Source organism: Hippichthys cyanospilos, chromosome 8, assembly GCF_059441005.1.
Source record: "Hippichthys cyanospilos isolate Australia breed blue-spotted pipefish chromosome 8, RoL_Hcya_1.0, whole genome shotgun sequence".
Lineage (NCBI taxonomy): Eukaryota > Metazoa > Chordata > Actinopteri > Syngnathiformes > Syngnathidae > Hippichthys > Hippichthys cyanospilos.
The window spans coordinates 5,369,824-5,392,840 of record NC_142376.1 but is presented as its reverse complement, the minus strand read 5'-3'; the positions used below and the strand labels follow the sequence as shown (position 1 = coordinate 5,392,840).

The window sequence follows — 23,017 nt, the reverse complement described above, 5'->3', positions numbered from 1 at the left end:
GGATCGATAGTAGGGTGGATGTTAGAAAAATGGATGGCTCGAAGGAAGCGGTTAGCGTAAAAAATCTTCAGCGTGCAACCGGTTTCTCGTCAAACGTATAAAATCTGGACCCCGTATCACCATACATTGTAAACGTGCGGTAATTCCATTTTCATCACATCAAGCCTCTTTAGCGTTGGCGTCATTCAATCCCGCAAACACCTGCAGGAGTCCGCCGCCGCTATTTAATTGAAATAAACGTTTGAGTGAACTAATCCGATACAAAGCAACTAAGAGCAAAGCCTTTCTTTGCGCCGGGAGTGAAGGCGACCAATCGTCTGCGCCGCCGGCGTGTCAAGTAGCCACTCCAAGCTTTTGAGCCGGGACGAGAAATTAACACCTATTTGATTGAACACTCAATGCTGATTGAATTCAGAGGCTATGAAAAGAGCCACTTTTCCGAGTCACTCGTGTTGCTAGGACACCGAATCCAAATGTGAAAATATTTTTTTATACTTTAGAGCAGGGGCGGCGCACTCATTTTTATCGCGCGCCACATTTTCGTTATCGTTTCTGTCAGAGGGCCGGTAAGTCTATGAATCAATTTTAAGCGTGTTCGTCACCTAGTTTTGAAATCTTAGGCCGGAATGCCTTGAGATACAAATGACTCAGACTTATAATTATTTGGAGATAAACGCTGTAGTTTGGCTAGTATTTTTTGCTAGCAAAACTGATTTTCAGTGGGCCCCCGGTTTACGAGATTAATCCGTTTTAGGTTTGGGATCGTAATGCAAATTCGCCGTACGGCGGGCAATCCAAACCTATGTTAATTAGCTAAAACGTGTAAAACGCAGGTAAAAACATCCAGATTGTATATACATATTCAAAATTGTTAGCAAAATAGTATAGTAATAACTACTTATATATAATATACATGTATACAATGAAATAACATCATAAATACAAAATATACAAAGCATTTTTTTACCTTCAAAGTGATGTAACAAGCTTGTTAGCCAATCCCTAGTGAGAGTAGCCAAGCCTAGGCTAGCTTAGCCTTCTTCATATTTCTTGATTATCTCCAGCTTCGTTTCCATGCTAATCATCTTCTTCTCTCTTTAACATAACTAGCAATCTTGGGACCAATGGCTAACCAATTCAAGTTTGAATTAAGCGCCAAAATACAAAATAAATACCATATTGAAAGTCACACGAAATAAAGTCTTTAGGCAGCCATCTTTGTGATCCTGTGAGCTGACAAATACCAGACCAGCATCTTAGTGACCCTTGACGCCTAAGTCTAACCTTAACCCTAACCCATAGGGAGCTATGACACCAACCAATAGCGAACAAGCATTGTAGTGATGTAAGCAGTGACGCGTGTTGGGAGGTATGAGCGCGTTGCCACTAGTCGACGTGCGTGCACACTGACCGCCATGTTTGAGAAGTTTATTTTTGTTTTTTAATGTCGCAAAGCAAAAAAAATGGTGTAAGGAGGGGACAAAATCGCAAGGTGAAAAAAACGTAAGGCAGGGACGTCGTAAACCGGGGGTCCACCGTATTAGCATTCATCAGCTAACTTTACAACAGGCTGTAAATACTCAAAAGAGAGACTTCAAATTGGTTATTGCCACTTTTAGTTGACGTTTACTGTCCAATTAAACACAAAAAGTGAATGTATTTAAAACTATAGCTTATTTTTGTTATCTGTTTCAAAGCATTTTATCTTAATGTTAACCTATAGAGAAACAACATATAGTAGATATGCTCATGAACGTCTATGTGGTGATGTTAGAACTTTATTAATTGAATACACAAAAATGAAAAATAATCATCAAAAAACTAAGATCAATAGCTATTAGCATAGCTAATAAATAAATATTTACTCAGGTGATTACAGTGATTTTTAATCTTTTTTTCCCATGATGCATGATCATTAGGGACATCCCGGGTAATATTTCCATAATTTTTTTTTCTACGATTCTTCATGTCCCATGACGTACTTCCCTAATCAGTACGGACATGTTCCACATAGACCTCATCCTTCCACAAATCTTAACCAATTCAAATCATTCCTATTTCAAGTGTCACTTCCTACATTTCAACGGTTTCATCAAATTTACAGCATTTGGGTTTCAGTTTTTCAGCACTCACATGCAATAATTCTGCAGTTCCAAGTCGTTTCATCACGGCTACATTCCTGCGTGTGATGTTCCATTTGTGTAATCGTACTTGAAGCATCTGTGGGAACGGCAGATAGATGACGGGTTAACGTTGAATCCCCCCGACGTGTTCCGCTCTTCCCATCCCCGGTAACGTTCCCCTCCATGAATATTCATCCTGATCCTGAAGAGTGTTTCATGTGTCGAGAAAATTGCACGATGATCCCCCCTTTGCCCAACGTCTGCGGAATATGAATGATGACTCCTTTGGCTTCCCCGCTTCCTTTTTTTTTTTTTGTTTCCTGCCGAGACCTGAACCGTGTCGGCCTGGCATGAGCGAGATGCTAACAAAGCAATGAACGTGCAAAATGATCTCATCGCTCGGTCCGTCACGTTCCGATTCCCAAAAGGAGTTAGTTCAAGTCGAGATGAACAGTTTGGAGGTTTGCTTTTCTGCATTAAAATGTATTACAAGCGGCAAATGTGGTTATTAGAATTTCAAATGAGGGTTTTACCCTTGCGAAGTATTTTGACCATTTTTGAGTCATTTAGTGTTATAACAAAGTGGTTCTGCCATGTTTAACTTTGACTTGGTGTCCCCATTGAGTGAAATTTCAGCTTCCTACCGTCTTCTTTCAATGCCCTCCCTTTGATGTTGAATGACTTTGATGTAAAAATGATAGGATTGGACAAAAAACCCTTATGTGGTATTTTGACCGTTTTTGGGTCATTTAGTGTTATAACAAAGTGGTTCGGCCATGTTGAACTTTGACATGGTGTCCCCATTGAGTGAAATTTCAGCTTCCTACTGTCTTCTTTCAATGCCCTCCCTTTGATGTTGAATGACTTTGATGTAAAAATGATAGGATTGGACAAAAAACCCTTATGTGGTATTTTGACCGTTTTTGAGTCATTTAGTGTTATAACAAAGTGGTTCTGCCATGTTGAACTTTGACATGGTGTCCCCATTGAGTGAAATTTCAGCTTCCTACTGTCTTCTTTCAATGCCCTCCCTTTGATGTTGAATGACTTTGATGTAAAAATGATAGGATTGGACAAAAAACCCTTATGTGGTATTTTGACCGTTTTTGGGTCATTTAGTGTTATAACAAAGTGGTTCGGCCATGTTGAACTTTGACATGGTTTCCCCATTGAGCGAAATTTCAGCTTCCTACTGTCTTCTTTCAATGCCCTCCCTTTGATGTTGAATGACTTTGATGTAAAAATGATAGGATTGGACAAAATACCCTTATGTGGTATTTTGACCATTTTTTGGGTCATTTAGTGTTATAACAAAGTGGTTCTGCCATGTTTAACTTTGACTTGGTGTCCCCATTGAGTGAAATTTCAGCTTCCTACCGTCTTCTTTCAATGCCCTCCCTTTGATGTTGAATGACTTTGATGTAAAAATGATAGGATTGGACAAAAAACCCTTATGTGGTATTTTGACCGTTTTTGGGTCATTTAGTGTTATAACAAAGTGGTTCGGCCATGTTGAACTTTGACATGGTGTCCCCATTGAGTGAAATTTCAGCTTCCTACTGTCTTCTTTCAATGCCCTCCCTTTGATGTTGAATGACTTTGATGTAAAAATAATAGGATTGGACAAAATACCCTTATGTGGTATTTTGACCATTTTTGAGTCATTTAGTGTTATAACAAAGTGGTTCTGCCATGTTGAACTTTGACATGGTGTCCCCATTGAGTGAAATTTCAGCTTCCTACTGTCTTCTTTCAATGCCCTCCCTTTGATGTTGAATGACTTTGATGTAAAAATGATAGGATTGGACAAAAAACCCTTATGTGGTATTTTGACCGTTTTTGGGTCATTTAGTGTTATAACAAAGTGGTTCGGCCATGTTGAACTTTGACATGGTGTCCCCATTGAGCGAAATTTCAGCTTCCTACTGTCTTCTTTCAATGCCCTCCCTTTGATGTTGAATGACTTTGATGTAAAAATGATAGGATTGGACAAAATACCCTTATGTGGTATTTTGACCATTTTTGGGTCATTTAGTGTTATAACAAAGTGGTTCTGCCATGTTTAACTTTGACTTGGTGTCCCCATTGAGTGAAATTTCAGCTTCCTACCGTCTTCTTTCAATGGCCTCCCTTTGATGTTGAACGCCTTTGATGTAAAAATGATACGATTGGACAAAATACCCTTATGTGGTATTTTGACCATTTTTGGGTCATTTCCTTCCACATTGTTCTCGCAGTATTTTAGCCAAGAGATGGCATACTCCTTGTAGGTGGTTGTGTTATGTTGAACTTTGACATGTTGTCACCATTTGGGTGAAATTTCAGCTCCCTGGTGTCTTCTTTAAATGCTTTACCATTGATGTGAAATACAGTTGATGTAAAGATCAAAGTATTAGATAAAATAAGGGTTACAATCATTTCAAATAATTGTAACGAGGGTATCAGGCCCTATTCAATTCATATTTTTAACAGTTTTTTTCAGTCCAAATATTCAATCCTAGGTACTTATTTGCATTTATTTATTTATTTATTTTTTGTGAGTGTCTTTGGACAAATTATCCTGAATGAATTTGGCACTGAACTAATCAATCACTTTAGGTATTTAAATACTCAATTGATTATTTTAAGTCATTAAGTACTCAAGGAATCAATTACTATCGGTAATTTAATGCCAAAGTAGTTGACTCTTTTAGGCAATTAATTGACATTTAAATATTACTCTCAATTATGTTAGTACTAAATTAATGAATTACTTAATGAATTACTTCAGGCACGAATGTAATTAATTACTTTGGGTATTAAATTAATTGATTACTTTTGGTTTTACCAAAGTAATACATTACTAGTAGCTACATTACTACTTAAGGAACTAAAATACTAAAGTAATTGATAACTTATATACTTGCTACAACAGATTGATTAGTACCTTATTACCCACAATAATCAGTGATTTAGTACTTAATTAATTCACTTCCAGCCAATTTAGACCCTTATTTATCCAAACAAATAATTGAGTACATAGGCTTAAGTAACTAGACCCTTAAAAACTGTCAAGTGTTTGTTCGAATAAAAATGGCCCATAGTCATTAAAAATGAATACAAATCAGTGTGGGCATAATTCTGTTCGCAGTTCATGTATAAATCATAATAAAGTGAGCAGGATGTATTTGGAAAGTTTAAATTCATTTTATGCCTGCTACGAGTTCATTTAAAAATATTTATATATATGTATCATCTCAGATGAACATAATGAAGCGAAATAAATTAGGAGATAACATATTTCCTTTGTAATAAATCTCCATGACAACACATGCAAGACAGAAGCTAATCTGCATTTAAATTCATATCCGCCCTAGATGACCAAGATGGCACCTTCCATCACACACGTGTTAATTACATCTGGCCCGCATCGAAGAAAGTCGTCTTATCTGCGCAGGCCTGGAGCACAGCGGGAGAGAACATTAGTCACTCTTGCTGTCAATCAGTGCACAGTGATAGGAATTTTAATTTCACTTTTTCTCACAAACTCGTAAGTGGTAGCTAAACAGTACTGTATGTACAGATGTCAATGGCATGGATGTGTGCTTGTGAATATGTACAGAACTTTGTGAGAAGGCCGACTTCAAAATAAACCTCGGTTTAGCAAATACAGATTGTACTTCAATGTCTTGGTTAGCCTGTATTAGCTTATTAAATTCAGGATGCTAACGAACAAATTTATGATGCTAATATTTATATACGGCATCTATCATCAGTGTTTACAAGTCACTAGGAGTGTATTATAGCCACGTTTAGCATGATTTAGCCGCTAGCTAGCAACGCTTGCGTGCTCTATATAGGCTGGCGTGATAGCCATAAATGGATCTGCACACTTTGACGCTCACAGCCTGACAGAGTTGCCGTTCCTACTGATCACTTTCTAGCAAACCTCGCTGACACAAAAGTGCATTTTCAATCGACAGATTTATCTTAGGCCAAAATTTAAGGGGTGGATTTGAATTTAAAGAGAGGAAAGAAGCAGATTGCTAAACAGTTTGAATTTAAGGGAGAAAAAAATATCTATACAAATTCATCATCAAGTGGTGTCCTATAATTAAAATATAATAATTCCTTTTTATTAGGCAAAAAATATGTTTATTTATCATTTTTAGAATATATATTTATCACTTTAGGATATCTGATTTTCCATATTGCAGCCATATTGCAATATATATATATATATATATATATATATATATATATATATATATATATATATATACGGCCATTACAAGCTCGTCATATTGCAGCCATATTGCAATATATATATATATATATATATATATATATATATATATATATATATATATATATATATATATATATATATATACACGGCCATTACAAGCTCGTCATGTCACTCAAAGGTAAATAAATCCTGTTTTATTTATGTTATTTAATTATATTCATGTATATTATATATAAATAGCACTTACTATACTATTTCTTTACTAATTTTTAACAGGTATATACAATTTTGATGTTTTCACCTGGGGTTTTATACGCATAAGCTATTCTATTTTTCGCTGTGTGTGTGTGTGTGTGTGTATATATATATATATATATATATATATATATATATATATATATATATATATATATATATATATATATGTGTGTGTGTGTAGTGCATATCAAGAATGTGATCATCAGCGGAATGTGATCATCAGCAAGAATAGTTTGCAGCTTTGGTACGCGAGAGATTATTTATGGGATCATTTCTTTTCATGGCCTATTAATTTTCTATTTACCTGTTTCATTCTTTTGTTGGAAAATTCTTATTGTTCCGCCAGCCTGGCTGAATTCCTTCCCTTTGTTCGTTCGCGTCCCCTCCCCGCTGCTCTCCGCGAATGAGACGGCGGCGAATCATTACGGCCAAGTGGAGAAGGTCAAGTGCTTTTTAAAGAAAGACGAAGGCCAATTAAAAAGCAGACACTGTGAGGCGGCTCGGGAAAGGCGCGAAAACGCTCGCCCACGTACGCCGGGGTGGCGTTCACAAACCCGACACTAATCTGCCACCGTTGAGCCGAGTAGAAAGAAATCAGCGGCCAAAGTTAGTTATTATGTCTTCGTCTAAAGACTTTTTAGAGCAGCATGCGGCTAATTAGCCGGTCGAAAGTAACGAGACAAAATAATCCTGATAAACCTGAGTTAGGGTTTCAAATCATTTCGGATTTCATTTTTCAGTTAGATTTGGGGTTTTGAGACATTATGGTTTCAAAACAGGGTTGTGTTTTCTTTAGTTATGTGTTTGAATTTGGATTTTTAAGCCTTAGTCTGGAACAACGGTTAGGGTTTTTTTAAGGTTGAGGTAAAATGAGATTAGGGTTTTAAATTATGGACAATAATTTGAAGAGAGGGAAGTTTTCAAATTCAGCCTTGAAATTGGAGTTTAAAACAGGGAAAACTTTGGTTTTAGGTTTTCAGGGTAAAATTTACACCTTTAAATTGAGGTTTGAAACTCACGCTAGGGTTTTTAGACTATGTTAGGGTTTCAAATTACTGCTCAAAGTCGTAGTGTTTGAACAAAGTCGTGTTGTTTTTAAATTGAGGTTTCAAGACAGGGTTACAGTTTCAAATTGTGCTTCAAATTAAAAGTTAAATTCTTTGTTTTGGTTTCAAATAAATATTCATGTTTAAAATAATGTTTAAAGTAAGGTTTAGGGTTTCAAAAGTAGTTGTAGTTTTTTTTTCCCTTTTACATCAAATTAGGGCTTCAAACCTGAGATTGTGTCTTAAATTACAATATGGGTTTTTCTTTTGCATCAAATTAGGGTTTCAAACTTTTGGTAGGGTTTGTGCCTTAAATTACAGTTTTAAAGGCTTAATTTTGGTTTCAAATCAGGATTCAAATTTCAAATTGAGGTTGTAAATTAGGTTTAGGGTTTTAATTTAGACTTTCAGATGGGTTTAAGCATTCAAACAATGGTTAGTCTTTCGTATTGATGTTTTTTCTTTGCATCAAATTAGGGTTTCAAACCCAAGGTAGGGTTTCAAATTGTGCCCTAAATTACAATTTGAAGGTTTAGGTTGGGTTTCAAACGGGGATTAAGGATTCAAATTAAGATTTTAAATTGAGGTTGTTGTCAACATGGGAATTGGGATTCAAATTGTTCATTCAAATTTGTTTCACATCAAATTTGAGTTTCAAACCTTAGATAAGGTTTCAAATGTTTTTTTTTAGCGAGGGTAAGTGTTTCAAATAATGTTAGGATTTTACACATACTTTAGGTTAGTCTTTAGAAGGTTTTTGTTTTTTAATTCAATTTACAAGCAAAAATCAAGGTTTTAAGTTAAAGCTGTCCGCTATTGAGTTTAAAAAAGAGCTTAATGCTAACCTATAATGGAAAACGCCATAGATGGGCTAACAGCGCCTCAAGCATGGGCACAGACATGCTTCCATACTAATGCATCTTAAATGGAAACAGCTTATCCGTCTTATCGTCCGCGTTGTCCAAATATCCTTTGCAGACGACGTTGAAGATGATGATGTTGACGTCTGTCACCGTGCTCACATTTTCATCTCCAGCGTTCAGACAAACATCTCAGATTAGCTCCTGCGGCTCCGCCTTTAATATCCAGCTCGCAGCCGCGTGACAAACATCGGAGATGGCTCGCGAGATGCCGCTCTGATGTCTGCGCCGCTTTAGGGGAGTGCGGCTCATGCTGATGAATACTGATCAGGCGCGCACGTCGAGCGGCTCTCCCAAAAGTGCTTTTGATTGGTAGAATGACCAACTCCGGATTTGATACCTTAAATTCAAACACTGGCCTCGTCCTGAAACACTTAGTTGGAACAGCAATCATTGTTTGAGACCTTAACCTGTTGAAATCTAAATTACAAAATAGTTTGAAACCCTATTTCTGGCAAGATTGCCTCAATCTTTTCTTGACACTCTAATTTTGGTTTGAAACCCTAATTGAAGACCCTGATCCAGTTTTGAAACCCAAACTTGAAAGACAAACCTTGCCTTGAAACCCTAACCCACTCTTGACCATGCCCTTTACTTAACATCCTGACTCTGGTTTGAAGCCCTAATCTAGATTCAGAACAGGTATTTGAAGACTTGCTTGAAACCCCAATTTGAAACCCTAACCCAGATTGGAATCCCTACTTTCAGGACCACTTGGTTCTGAATGAAAGCCCAATTTTAAACCCTATTTTGAAACTCTTGCTTTTAAAAATAATCTGCTTTTGACACCTTGACTCAGGTTTAAACCTAACCCTGTCTTGGAACCCTAACCCCGGCTAAAGGAGACCCTTATTAGAAACCCAAACCCTTGTTTAAAATCTTTTAGAAAGTTTGAAACCCTAATCTTTGTTTGAAACCCCACTTAAAAACCATAACCCTGGTTTAGAGCACTCAAAAACCTAACCCAAACTCAAAATAATCAAAATCATATAAAATGATAAACCATGCTTGAAACCCTATTTTTTGATCCTATCTCTTGCTTGTCACCCACATTGTTCCTTGAAACCATCACCTTTAAAACTATGTCAGACTTGAACCCTTAATTTTTGACCATGCCGCTTATTTGACACCCTGACTCTGGTTTGAAGCCCTAATCGAGATTACGAACGGTTATTTGAAACCTCAACCCTGACTTGAAACCCTAATTTGCAACTCTTGCCTTTAAAACCCTAATTTGCTTTTGACACCATGGCTCAGGTTTAAACGTAATCCAGTCTTGAAACCCTAACCCTGTTTAAGCAGCCTTTTCTTTCCCAATGTCTGATATCCTTTGAAATTCTAAGTTTGACTGGAAACCCTTGTTTGAAACCCTATCTTCTCGTCACCAAAAAAAAAAAAACAAATATAGTGCAAAACGTTTGGTCCCATTTAAAGTAAAACGTTAAGAGAACCTCAAAGTTTGCCCAAACTTTGATTGTGTGTTCACATTCATTTAGTTTGTCTGCGTTAAACCGAGGTGACAAGTGTGTGAACTTAATGAACTCTTCGATGTAAAGTGCGTGCGTTTGTCTTATTGTCTTATTAAAGCGTCAGCATTAAGCCCCCTGAGCCGGAACTAGCGCCGCAATCACGCCACGTTCTCCAAACGTCCCGCTTAATTATTCCATTGCGGTGCCAGCGCAGACAATCAAGGCGAAAAAGGTAGAAATTGAGATTAGACGCCGCCTCGTTTAGCCTCTTTGGAGCCATTAGCGTAATGGAGAAACTAATTTTAATGGCGCTACAATGACGTTGTGTCTTGTTTTGTGTGCTTAAACCACACGCGCACGCACTTTCGCAACTTCATTGGTCCTTTTGCGAGTTGAACGCCCTGAAGATTTGGAGTTTGACCCAAATTTGGATGCAAAACTGAGGAAGGAATAATGGAGTAACTGTTAGCATTTTAGCTAAACCTAAACTGTTTTAGTACCATTTTGACTATGAACTACCAAACAAAAGTAAAAAGAAGTGATATATCTGGATGTATTTGTTGTTCTTTTTTTTCACCCCACTTCAAAACAACTCTGGTCTAGGTCCATCAATTTGGACCTGATTTTTGTTGATAAACAGCTAACAACATGTTAGCTAACCCAACCCGTTTCAGTAACATTTTGATTGAATACAGACTACAAAAAAGCAACCAGTCTACATGACACAAGTCTACAGATTTGGAATTCAAACCAAATTTCAATGAACGACAACGTGAGGAGAAAAATCGGAACTGTTAGCATGCTAGCTAACCTTAACCCATTTAAGTACATTTTTGACAATGAACTAACACACAAATATAAAAATAAGTGAAATACAGTCTTCCTTGATGGAGTTGGATGTTTGCCAAACTGTCCCAGGTTTTTCAGAGACAAAATTGTGTAGAAAGATTTCGCAAAATTAGCTATGGTCTACTGGACATCAAAGATTTTAAGAGGTGACAAAATTAACTATGATTTTTTTTTTTAACCCCACGCCCCAAGCAACCAGTCTACATGACACTAAAGGTCCAACAATTTGTAATCGTTCCCATTTTGATGAAAAACTGTAAGATCTAGAACTGTAACTGTTAGCATGTTTGCTAACCAGAACCCGGTTTAGTAACTGTGAACTGACTTACAAATGCAAAAATGAAATCCTGCAAAATTGGCTTTGAAAAGAAACCGGTTTGCATGACGCAAAAAGGTCTAGAGATTTGAAGTTTGACACAAATTTAGAAAGTTCAGTCAAAAATGATAACATGCTAAAGCAACTGTTTGCATGTTAGCTAACTTAAACCCATTTATAAGATTTCGACTTTGAGCTGACAAACACTGTGAAACACTGTCATCCTAATTTCTGGATGTTTCCGAAAATTTTATGTTTGGTTCATCACAGACAAAGCTGTGTCGGGCGACTTAGCAAAATTGGCTATGTTTTATTTTATTTTTTTTCCCCCAAAGCAAACAATCTACAAGACACAGTTGGATTTTAACCCAAATTTTGCTGAAACACAGTAGGGAATAGAAGAATAACCATTAGCATGTTAGCTAACCCAAACTCAATTTAGTATCATTTTGACCTTGAACTGACATACAACTTAAAAATCGTTTAAATCTTGTCATCCTCTGTATCTGGATGTTTACGAAACTTCTAAAAATAAAAAACTAGCTTTAGTCCACAGGTTTAAAGAGGTGGCATAATCATCGGCGGCGTATTTGCTGAAGCTAAACTTTTATACCATGCGTGAGCTTGAGATTATCGAGTGATAAAATGAGGACATGATTAAATAATAATCGTAAGAGAATGATGAGTGCTGTAAACATGCATTCCTCTGTGTCCAAACACACACACACACACACACACACACGGCAATGCCGCCAACATTTTTCCTAATTATCTACGCTGAGAGCCATAAAGGAGCAGACAGTGGCTTGATTAAAGTGTTGCGTTGCTGATGAGAGGGCCTTCACAGGGAGCTGCACTTTGAGTGTAGGCGCAATAATTAACACCCTGCAGGGGGCGCCAGGTCACGCAGCCCCTGGTGGCCACGCAGGGAGAGCGAGTGCACACACTAATCAAAACATTTTGGGGAATTTTCGTACTACGCTACAATGTCATCTTCCAACATCATAGTCCATGAAGATTCCTCTCTAGCCTCACCTGTCAGTCTGTCCATCACGATACCAAAACGGAAGAGGCTCAGATCTAATCCCTGATGCAGTCCCACCTCCACTTTCAACTCTTCTGTTACACCTACAGCAAATCTCAACGCTGTCTTACTGTCCTCGTACATGTCCTGCATTCTTCTAACATACTCACACTCCGCACTTCGTCATACAATACTAACGATACAGTGGGCCCCCGTGTTACGACATTAATCCGTTCCACGGTTGGGATCGTAACGCGAATTCACCGTATGACGGGCGCGCCAAACCTATGTTAAATAGCTAATGCGTTTAGAACCCCAGGTAACAACATCAAAATTGTACATACATATTAGAAATTGGTACCAAAATAGTATAGTAAGTGCTACGTATATATAATATACATGTATACAATTAGAAAACATCAAAAATAAAAAATATAGAAAGGATTTATTTACCTTTGAGTGGCGCTTGTGTTGCCCATATTTCCTAGTAAGGGCAGCCTAGGCGAGGCTAGCTTTGTATTTTTTGATTATCTCCAGCTTCGTTTCCATATAAATCATCTTCTTACTTTTTTCACCTAACATCACTAGCAATCTTGGTACCCATGGCTAACCCATTCAACTTTGAATTAAGCAGTAAAATGCACTATAAATACGCATTTGTAACCACTCACAATTGAACAAAGCTTTACGGTTCCGCCATTTTAAACAATTGAGGCCGATTAATAGCGGACCACCATTTCCGTGAGAAGACGCCGACCAATAGCAGACCAGCATTGTAGTCACGTGTTTCATGGAAGCAGTTAGACGACAATCGTAAATAAATGCAACTACGTAAAAACGCCAGCAGATGGAAGCAAAACAACACAAATACAACCAAGCCCTTGGGGTCATGACAGTTGTTTTGGTCGCATAAACAGGAAAATGTCATAAAGAGGGGATGAAAAAACTCAGTAGTCCACGTCCCAACATGAAAATAACATAAAGGGATGTTGTAACACGGGGGTCCACTGTACTACAAGTCATTCTTAGGCACCCTGTCATAAGCTTTCTCCTGGCATGAACTGTGGTATTGTATGGTATAATAATCATATTGATAATAATATTAATAATAATTATAATAATAATAATGTCATCTTATTGTTTCATTAAAAAAATGACGTTGCTCCAGGTCCCTGGAATAAACCAGCAACAATGATAACAATAAAAAATTCTCCACAAATTAAGTCAATAACTCATAGCTCTGCAAACACACACACACACACACACACACACACACACACACACACGTATATATATAAAAAGCTCTGACTGGTTTCCTCAGTCAAAGCTTGTAGGCGATGTTCTGCAGTATCATTTGCATTAGAACACAATGTTCTTCTCCGAGAGCATCAGGCACAACACACTGAGGCATCCTCATGTTGCCTCATACGTATCCAGGTATATATAGAAGCAACACGGTTCCTGGCACGTGCTTCACCTTGGCCCGCTTGTCGTTCCTCAGCGTTTGTCAAATAAAAGGCAAACAAGTGTGAGCGCAGGAGAGGTGTCATTCATCTTCCCGTTCGTCACCCTGGTCCACGCGGTGACTCGTCATCCTTCTTCCGCTGTCATTCACGTCGTTCTTTTCATTTGGACGCTCCCCCTCCTCCTCCCGGTTTCGTTTTCGTTTTGACTGATTGATGGATGGCCGCTCCTGGATTCACATTTAGATGTGATGCCCACACAATAAACAATGATAACGCTTCTCATCCCTCATCCTTTCGCGCGGCTTGTAAACGATGTTTACAGGAAGCTAAAGTGTCTTTGATGTTTACGGAAACGAGTAGCGAGGGTTCATCAGACACTCGAAATTGCCTGTTTGTTTTTTTTGTTTGTTTTTTTTTGCATTGTATACTGTTGCTGTATGAACATCAACACTTTTACGGTGTTTAGTACTCATTCACTGCCAAAAAGGATCTTTGACGCATATTAAGATCAACCGTAGTGAATGTTATAATAATAATCACCACTTAAATTTTGCTTCTGCGAGATTATGAACAAATAAAAAAGTCAGATTCCCTTTTTATACACGTCGCCGAAGATGACCCAACTACCTCGTGACCGATCCAGAAAGCCTCCTTTTCTTCCGCTAGGGATGATTTAGTTGTTTTGGAAATAATTCCGCGCACATATCTGCCGCTCTTGAGCTCGCATGTAATGGAAGCGCGCCTGATAACGCTTGAAATGCGGCTTAGTACTCCCGGGGAAAGACATACGACAATCATCATTTTGCATCCAGGCACACGAGATAAGCCAGCAGAAGGCTTCGGATTGCTTAGGAAACTCGAAATGAATGAATTTATACAAAACCGGGATGATTTTCTACGAAACCAAAAAAGGAGGCCTAATGAATCTTCGTTTGGGTTTTCACTTAATAAGCCAAAGCATGCGACAAACGAGTATAAAGGAGAGTAGAAAACGTGTCGATTGGCTCTATCCACACCTTTTGTTTTCCCTCGTTGGCTCTTAATGGGCGTTTTAGTGTCAGTCGAACTCTCTTCAAACGTTACAAGCTGAAGCACGCTCACAAACACACACAAAGAAGAAAAGAGTGAAAAATAAAAGCAAAACAAAGCATTATTGGCGAATGACGGGAAGAGTGAAGAGAGCCATATCGGGAGACCGATAAACTGCTGCTGTTTGACCAATACACTCCAGATGGTTTCGGCTTGTTGCACTTAAGGAGTTGATCTATGGCGAACCCAGCAAAAAAACGTCAAAGACAAATCAAAACGTTGGATAAAACTTAAAAATATGTTTTGGTCAAGAAACCTATTATTAAAAAATCTTTTATTAAAAAAAATAGGAAATTAATTTCCTTATATATATATATATATATATATATATATATATATATATATATATATATATATATATATATATATATATATATATATATATACATATATATACATAAAAACAATAGATTATACATATTGTACTTTTTGCCCCCGTTTCGTTGGATAAACTTTGTTCTTGCACCGCATTTTATTTTGTATAGAACTCGGCCTTTTGAAGGGCCATGTAACTGTAAACAGCGCGACGGCCATTTTGGCCCCTTTTGGTCATTGTGTTACAAACCGTGCGGACGTATCCGCAGCTGAATAAAAGCTGGGAGGCGGGGTCGACCTCAACCGTCACTTTTATTAGATCAATAAAACCCAAAAACGGAATTGAGCGAGCACTCGAGCGGTCTCTCTTGCGCATAACAACTTGTTTGTTGGCGTTTCACCGTTTTTAGATCGCCTAATAATGTTTAATTTCGCTTCCATGGTGATCGCGTGTTCAGAACCTCGTCGAAACGTCATAAGTCGACACCATTGTAACCAGATATATATATATATATATATATATATATATATATATATATATATATATATATATATATATATATATATATATATATATATATATATATATTTGTGTGTGTTTTGAAAGTGCAATAAATCAAATTCTTTCTGAAAACATTACAATTGGTATATGTGATGGAATTTTTTACAAACACTTGTTGGTTCCTCAAAACTTGTGTTTTTTTTTTTTTCGGGTTTACATTTTCATACGTCCCTGACCGCTTTGACCTCACCATCAGTTCCCGTCGTCGCCAAGCCGCAAACAATCGTGTCAACGTATACGCGTATGTATGTGTGTGTTCCGCCAGTTTCCCATTAAGTGTGTTTTTATTGATGAATCTGCAGTCATGCGGAACTCTGTTTACCCACGGTGCCATTAGCTCCGGGGGGGGGCGCCATGGCAACAGTGTAAGTAGGATAAATGACATCACGGCGGGCACAGCTGGAGGGGGGGGGCGAGGGGGCGCATGCGGAAGACGGATAGCGGCGAGCTAGCCCGATGATGGAGGGAGAGAAAACGGAGTGTCACGAAGATGTCGACGAGGGGCGGATGGATGTTCGGCGAACGACTTCTCGTGGGAAATTAAAAGTTATCGTATAATTATTTCTATGTGACATCGGTGGCCCGACGTGTCCCTTTACACCTGCAATTAAAGCGACGCCTGTTGTCCTCGCGCGCGCCCGCAGTCGGCTTATTTGCGCTGACAGATGACGTCCTGCCTCGGCATCTCGCATTAGTCCACAAACTCGGCGTGACTCCCATCGAGTGCGGTGTCATGTTTTACAATTAGCCTCATTTCACACGCAATCTGGCATCCGAGGACTCCTAGGAAACAAATTTGAGGGGCCTAAACGCTAAAACATACATTCCATTTGCAGCGGAACCTCCATGATCGTACGAATTTAAAAACGGATGGATGGACCTAAAGGTTGGCAAGTTTTAGGATTGCGTCTGTGGAAAAACGGTTAGCATGTCCGTTTCACGTCACGTGTTCGATCCGGGCTCCGCCTTCCAGAGTGGAGTTTGTATGTTATCCCCGTGCCTGCCAGGGTTTTCTCGATTTCAAAGACACACTTTAGTCTCTGAATTCACACAGTTAACTCTTTTAGTGTCAGGTATTATCGGAAAAGGTAACCCCTGGAGTGCCGGCTGATTTTGAGCATTTTGACGGATCTTTCAACGTCGAGAAAAAAATCGTGTGCTATGTCAATGTACACATAGGTGGTACCATGTGAAAATTTTTATTCCATTCTTTACCTAAAAAAAGAAAGTAAGATACCTTACCCTTACCTACCTTATTACGTTCTTTAGTAATCATAAATCATAATTTTCTTTAGTAATCATTGTTTGAAAATAGGTCATTTAAGTGATGCTAAGCTATTTTAAACAAAATGGGATTTTTTTTGTGTGAAAATGTTATTTCTGCACAACAGTGACTGACACATCCCAACAGTCCTTCTATTTGTTGAAAATAAAAACGAAGAACATGAGCTTTTGATGGCAAAAAAAGTTATATATAACATACACACATATATATATATATATATGTATATATATATATATATATATATATATATATATATATATATATATATATATATATATATATATATATATATATATATATACATTTTGTGTGTTAGACTTTCAGTTTAATTGAACTTCGAAGATGGTATTTTATTACAATAGAGATATTTTTCTTAACTAAAACTTTAACAAACGAAACTGTGATTCATGAGGTCAGAAACAGATTAATGTTTTTTTCCAATGAAAATCGATTTTGAGTCCACTATACATTTGACATTGTGATGAAAGGTTCTACATACTTGTGCCCTGAAAGTTGGTTGTCCACTTTTTTCCAATCGTGTCTTTATAATGACTGTTGAGGCTGAGCCAACTCCATTACCCATCAGTCCTTTCTGTTCCCGCAAGGTTATTACATGTCAGCACAAAGGCCGTCTTCACCTTGGCGTTCCGCTGTTTACCCACACCTACACACTCTTAATGTTGCAGATGCCGATCGATCTCTAGCGATGCGAGACGAGAAAGCAACCACACACGCGCGTACGCGATGAGTTCACGGTTCCGAAGGCGATTAGACAGCTGTGATCAAGAAGAAAATCTGCAGAGATGCGGCGGCATTTGTCAAACACTTGGCGGGGGTCGATGTTGCTTCTCGGGAGGTGTTGATTGGCTGCGGGTGACCAACGCTTGGACACAAATGTTGGTTGTCACTGTTGTAGCAGCAATTGACAGCAATGCAAACACTGTGTCACAAAATAGACCACCATATTGACAAACTAAAACGCAGAGGTGGGCACATAGTCAGCACTGACGGACCAGCTGTCACCGATGGACGCCTGATTTGCGGATGAATAACGAGAATGCCCCCAAAAAGTGGCAAATTAAAATAAATAGATGATAAAATTAGACAATGTTAATGAAACCGTCTTCTATAAATGTAGGACAGGCAGGTACAAACAGAGAGTTGACCAAATCCCTGGCTTACGTTTTTTTTTCACATTATGAAGTGGAATACTAAGTATTTCCGTCCCCTCTTTACGACATTTTTCGCACTTTACAACATCAACAACAGTCATGACCTATGGAGTTGGCTGTGTTTGTTGTTTTGCCTCCCTCTTCAGACGTTCTTATGTGAGTTCTCTCATTTTCTGGTAGCGTCAATTTGCCTATGCTGCAACGCGTTACTAAGCTGCTGGTCTGCTATTGGTCGGTGTCACGGTGTCACTAAGATGCCAATAAAGACTCGATCTTGTGAGAGCGCGTACAATATTGTTTTTATTGTGCAATTTAGTACTTAATCCAAATTTTAATTGTTTAGCCATGTGTCCCAAGATTGTGAGTTATGTTGAACGGAGAATTTTGATGTTTTTACCTGGGGTTTTATACACATTAGCTGATTACAATAGGTTTCCATTGCCTTCCATACGACAATTTCGCCTCACGATCACAACCCCCGATTAATTTCGTATCGCGGGAGTCCACTGTATTATCAATGCAGATGTAAACCAGTGCCAAACAACCAACGGACTACAAATAAAATTGTCAAATTTCGCCCTCTAGTGGTGGCAGAAGCGTGGGCAAAATGCAGCAACCGACTAGAAATAAAATGTCAAATTACACCCTCTAGTGGTGGCGGAAGGGTGGGCAAAAATACACTGTCGGAATGGCGGACCGAAGATTACAGTGTCGCCTGGCTTGAAAAATTGACAGATCAATGATGGCAAAAAGGGGGCGGGGCTCTGATGAATGACGAATATCGGACCAGCAAAAAACTGTAAGTTGCCCACTTCTGCTAACACTATTTTCCCTCGGATGAACTTGTAAGTGAAAAACTTGAAAAACCTTGCTTTAATCTCCTTTTTGATCCAAATGTGACTCATCAAAGTAAAAGACCTTTGTGAGTTGTTTACACTCATTTGATGTTACACTTGTGCCATTCTTGTTGTTTCTGCACATGCTTCGCCCTCAATTCTTAAGAGTAAAAGTGTGTATTGGTTGAATGAAAAGCAATATTTGCCCCTTGGTGATGCTGCGCGACTTTTAACACGCATTTGTTTGATTACAGAAAAATGCTAACACACACGCACGGTGTACTATCTCTGAGCAAACACGACGAGAATTATTTTTGAAGCTTCAGTTTTTCATTGTTTTGAAGTGACTCACACACTCAGACAAACACCCACACAAGACACAGCACGTTATCTCTAAACAAACACCTGAACATCTCAAATCATTTTGAAGCATCACTTTGAGGTCCATTCGATTGTATTGCTGCGTAACCACGCGCACACAGACATAAAATCTAGTCACAGCAGGTCATGAATGGACTGCGCTACAACTCGCTAAAGCTATCAGCCGTCGCTGTTAGCCACGCTTGTGAATGAGCCTCAAGTGTCAGCATGCTAGCTTGATTAGCGATGTGGCAGCACCATGCTGAGCGTGGAAATGGCATCCGCTGCAGGGTCGCTGTCCAGGTGTTAACATGCTAATAGAAATCAACGGCGCATGCTGCGGCGCCCCCTGTTGTGTGTGTGTGTATTGTATGATTCAAGTCAGTATATATAAAGGACTTGTATTTTGAATGTAATTTGACTTAAGTGGTTTTCATGCCTTTCAATGGACAAAGTGGTTGAAATAGTCAAAGGGTACAATCGGATGTACGTAGGTGATGTGGCACTATTTTACAAATGGATTTTTTTATGATATCACAAAAGAATCAATGGGGGAAAATACTAGGGAGCTGAAATTTCTAGCAAATGATTAAAACGTAAAATTTCTAAATGCAATGATTAAGACATGTTGATGTGATTGAAGTTGGATGTGTGAGATTTTGTGTACACAAATAAAAATATAACCTGTATATATAAATATATATAAATATAAATATAACCATGTTTCTGTGAACTAAATTGTACTAGTGTTTGTTGACAAATGACAATCGCTACCATGCTAATGCTAATTGCATTTGCTGAATGTTTACTACAGACAAATTGATACAAGATTTTTTTTTTTAAAAAGGTGTTGAATTTTCACCCAGTAGGGGGCAGTCAAGCATGACACATACCCTTTCTAAGAATCAAGAAGTAGAAGTACAGGAAGTTATTGATCACATTTTAGCTAAGAAGCAGCGCCGCTTGAGTTTACTCATGGAAAATTGTTGAGGCATCGTCTGTATGTAAGTTTAAAAACATGTTTACATGTGTCATGTACATGTAATATTATATTTGTGAGCTAAATGGCACTTTATGTTTGTTGTCAAATGTAACTGCTAGCATGCTAATGTTTCTTGTGTTAGCTAACTTGTTAGCATAGACAAATTAATATGATAATAAATTGAGTTGTTCAATTCACTCACAATAACAATCACTTTAATTTATGTTAAATCTCTGTAAATTATAGAATAACATGTTAAAATGGGTGCTGATTGTCGTGGATAAGGGGGTGGATTGTAATCAATAGGATAATCTATTATAAAAATATTACATGGTGACAGTCCTACTCTATACTTGAACACAGTCCCTTGGCAACAAAATGTCATCAAAACAGCATATTGTTAGCCTAATAACAGCCAGTCTTTGAAGCTTACTGTCCCACTTTTAATATATAACATCATCATGATTGCTTGTAATTGTGTGTGTGTGTGTGCTTGTGTGTGTTGTCTTTTATAGTCATCTAGGTCAGTGGTTCTCAACCTTTTTTCCAGTAATGTGCCCCCTGTGAAATATCTTTTCAACCACGTACCTCCTTAACCAGTGCAAAACATTTTTGAGTAAAAAAAAAGAAAATTATTAATCAAATCTGTCCCCACCCAAAAAAACAAAAAACATAAAAGCATCTGACCTGTTCTCAAAAAGAAATAATTATGAATAAATATTTGTCCACAGAAAAATATTCAACTTTAAGTGTCCTCTTTCGGGATCATAGTAGAGATGTGTTCACAAACATAAATTATTAACTTGACAGGTAACGAGAGGTGGCACATGACAAGTTGGGTCAAGTATGGGGGAAAACCTGTTTTTTTTACAGTAATGAAATTGAATAACCTACTGAACATAAAATTAGTTTTATGAAGTATTTTCCTGAAACAATGAATCAATTCAATAATTATTTTTAAAGGATTTTTGCATGTAAAACATGTCTGTTTTATTTAGAATCCCAAGTACCCCCTGAAGTTCTCCACACAGAACCACTGATCTAGGTCAAGGGTTCTGAACATTAAATCCCACCTTGGGGGAGGTGACATTTTAAAAGTCTTTAAGGGTATCGACAAATCTAATTTAATGCGGTAATTTTAATGGCAGTAGTGGTATGCTTTCCTTTCAAATTAAGAGCAAATTACTTGGAACATGAAGCGACTCATTGCTAAATTGTTATAGTGACTCGTTTAAAAAAATGTTTTATTATACGCCTTTATTTTCTTGCTTCCTACAGATGTGCTTTGCCATTAATGATGCGATTTCCCAGCCGACAAACGAGATGAAGTCTGAAGGTTGAAGCAAGGTAACTGAACTCCAGAAATGTTTTCTGTTCGTTTTGTTCCTGTTAAAAACTGACTAGGCAATCATGCTGTTGGGCTGATGATAATAGCAAGAGAGACTGTGTCATACTTCTTAAAACTGCCAACAAGGCTCCAGCACCCACCTGCACGGTCAGAAAAGTTCTTCTTCATGCTTTCGGCTGAACTGTGAAGCTGGCCCACTGAGCAGCCTTCAGGTATAGGAACACGTCGTTCCAGAGAAGAGCTGCGAATAAACGTGGGCGGCTCTGACACAGTCTGCTGTTTACCTGTCAGTTTCATCTGACGCTTACACGCAAAATTAGATGCGGCGAAAATCCAAACATAAATAATCATTCGGGAAAATGCTAATTAATAAGCGTTTTTTTTTGTGATCGTTTATTGTCTTCAAGTCCAAAAGGTTCCACTGGATTCACTGATATTTTTTTTAGGATTTCAAGAAAACATAAACAAATATTTATTTCGCTTCAGGTCAACGATTATCAATCACTTTCTGCCACCCAAGACTAGCGTTCTGCGATTTGTTTACAAACATTCTAAAAAGGTCGACGAACCTTTAAGCCTGAATAAGCGCTCCTCCTCCAGCTGTCAGAGTGTCTCCTTGTTTGCCGACATTGAGCCTTTCGTCTGTCGATCAGCGCACGTAAAGCATCTCAGGAAGAAAAAGGAGACGCTTTGTAAGCGGATGAATTGTCACGAGCTACAAAATAATCAAAAGAAATTATTTGCTCAATGCTAACAGAATGCCAAACAGAACAATTATATTTTGCGTATTCAAACACCAAAATGTTAAACCAAACATGTTTTCAACTAACAAACGTTAGCTAGCCTAATGCTAACACAAATTCTGAACTGTCATTGATGGGCTAATGGAAATTAGCATAGCACAATCATTATATCCTTTAACGAGGGCCCAACTGATAAGACTTTTTTTGGGCGATGATGATGTTTTGCATAAAATGTAAAGATTCTGTGTTAGGCTGATTGATATGGAAATTTAGAATCAATAAGATAGCATTCGGCGTGGCACGGGTATTGACTGCTTAGCATGTCTGTCTCAGAGTGCAGAGGTCTTGAGTTTCCGGTTCCAGCCTTCCTGTGTAGAGTTTGCATGTCCTCCCCATGCCTGTGTGCGTTTTCACTCAGTACTTCAAATACTGTAGATAGACTGACAGACAGAAGGGCATCAACGCATAAGTTAGCTAGCTCAATGCTAACACAAAATGTGAAACTGTATCACTGGGCTAATAGAATTGATCGTCTTTTAACAATTTCAGAGCAGCAACAGACACACACAATTTTCTTTCTATCCAATGCATTATTTCCCCCAGTAGTACAATTTTAAAGTAGTATA

At 38.1% G+C, this 23,017-nt stretch overlaps 1 protein-coding gene across 2 annotated transcripts in view; it reads left to right on the top strand.

The window, feature by feature from the left end:
• LOC148419921 (uncharacterized) overlaps positions 1 to 23,017 on the top strand; it is a 246,039-nt gene that overhangs the window by 153,662 nt on the left and 69,360 nt on the right. Inside the window, exons 1-2 of one of the 2 annotated variants that reach the window (XM_088422280.1) lie at positions 20,255 to 20,318; positions 21,579 to 21,647. Coding sequence is in view for 1 of the 2 variants with exons in the window: in XM_088422281.1 (XP_088278407.1) it covers positions 21,579 to 21,641 (63 nt within the window). In the remaining variant the exon portion in view is untranslated. Of the gene's footprint in view, positions 1 to 20,254; positions 20,319 to 21,578; positions 21,648 to 23,017 lie in introns of those variants that run through there. The other variant, XM_088422281.1, reaches the window with a different exon arrangement.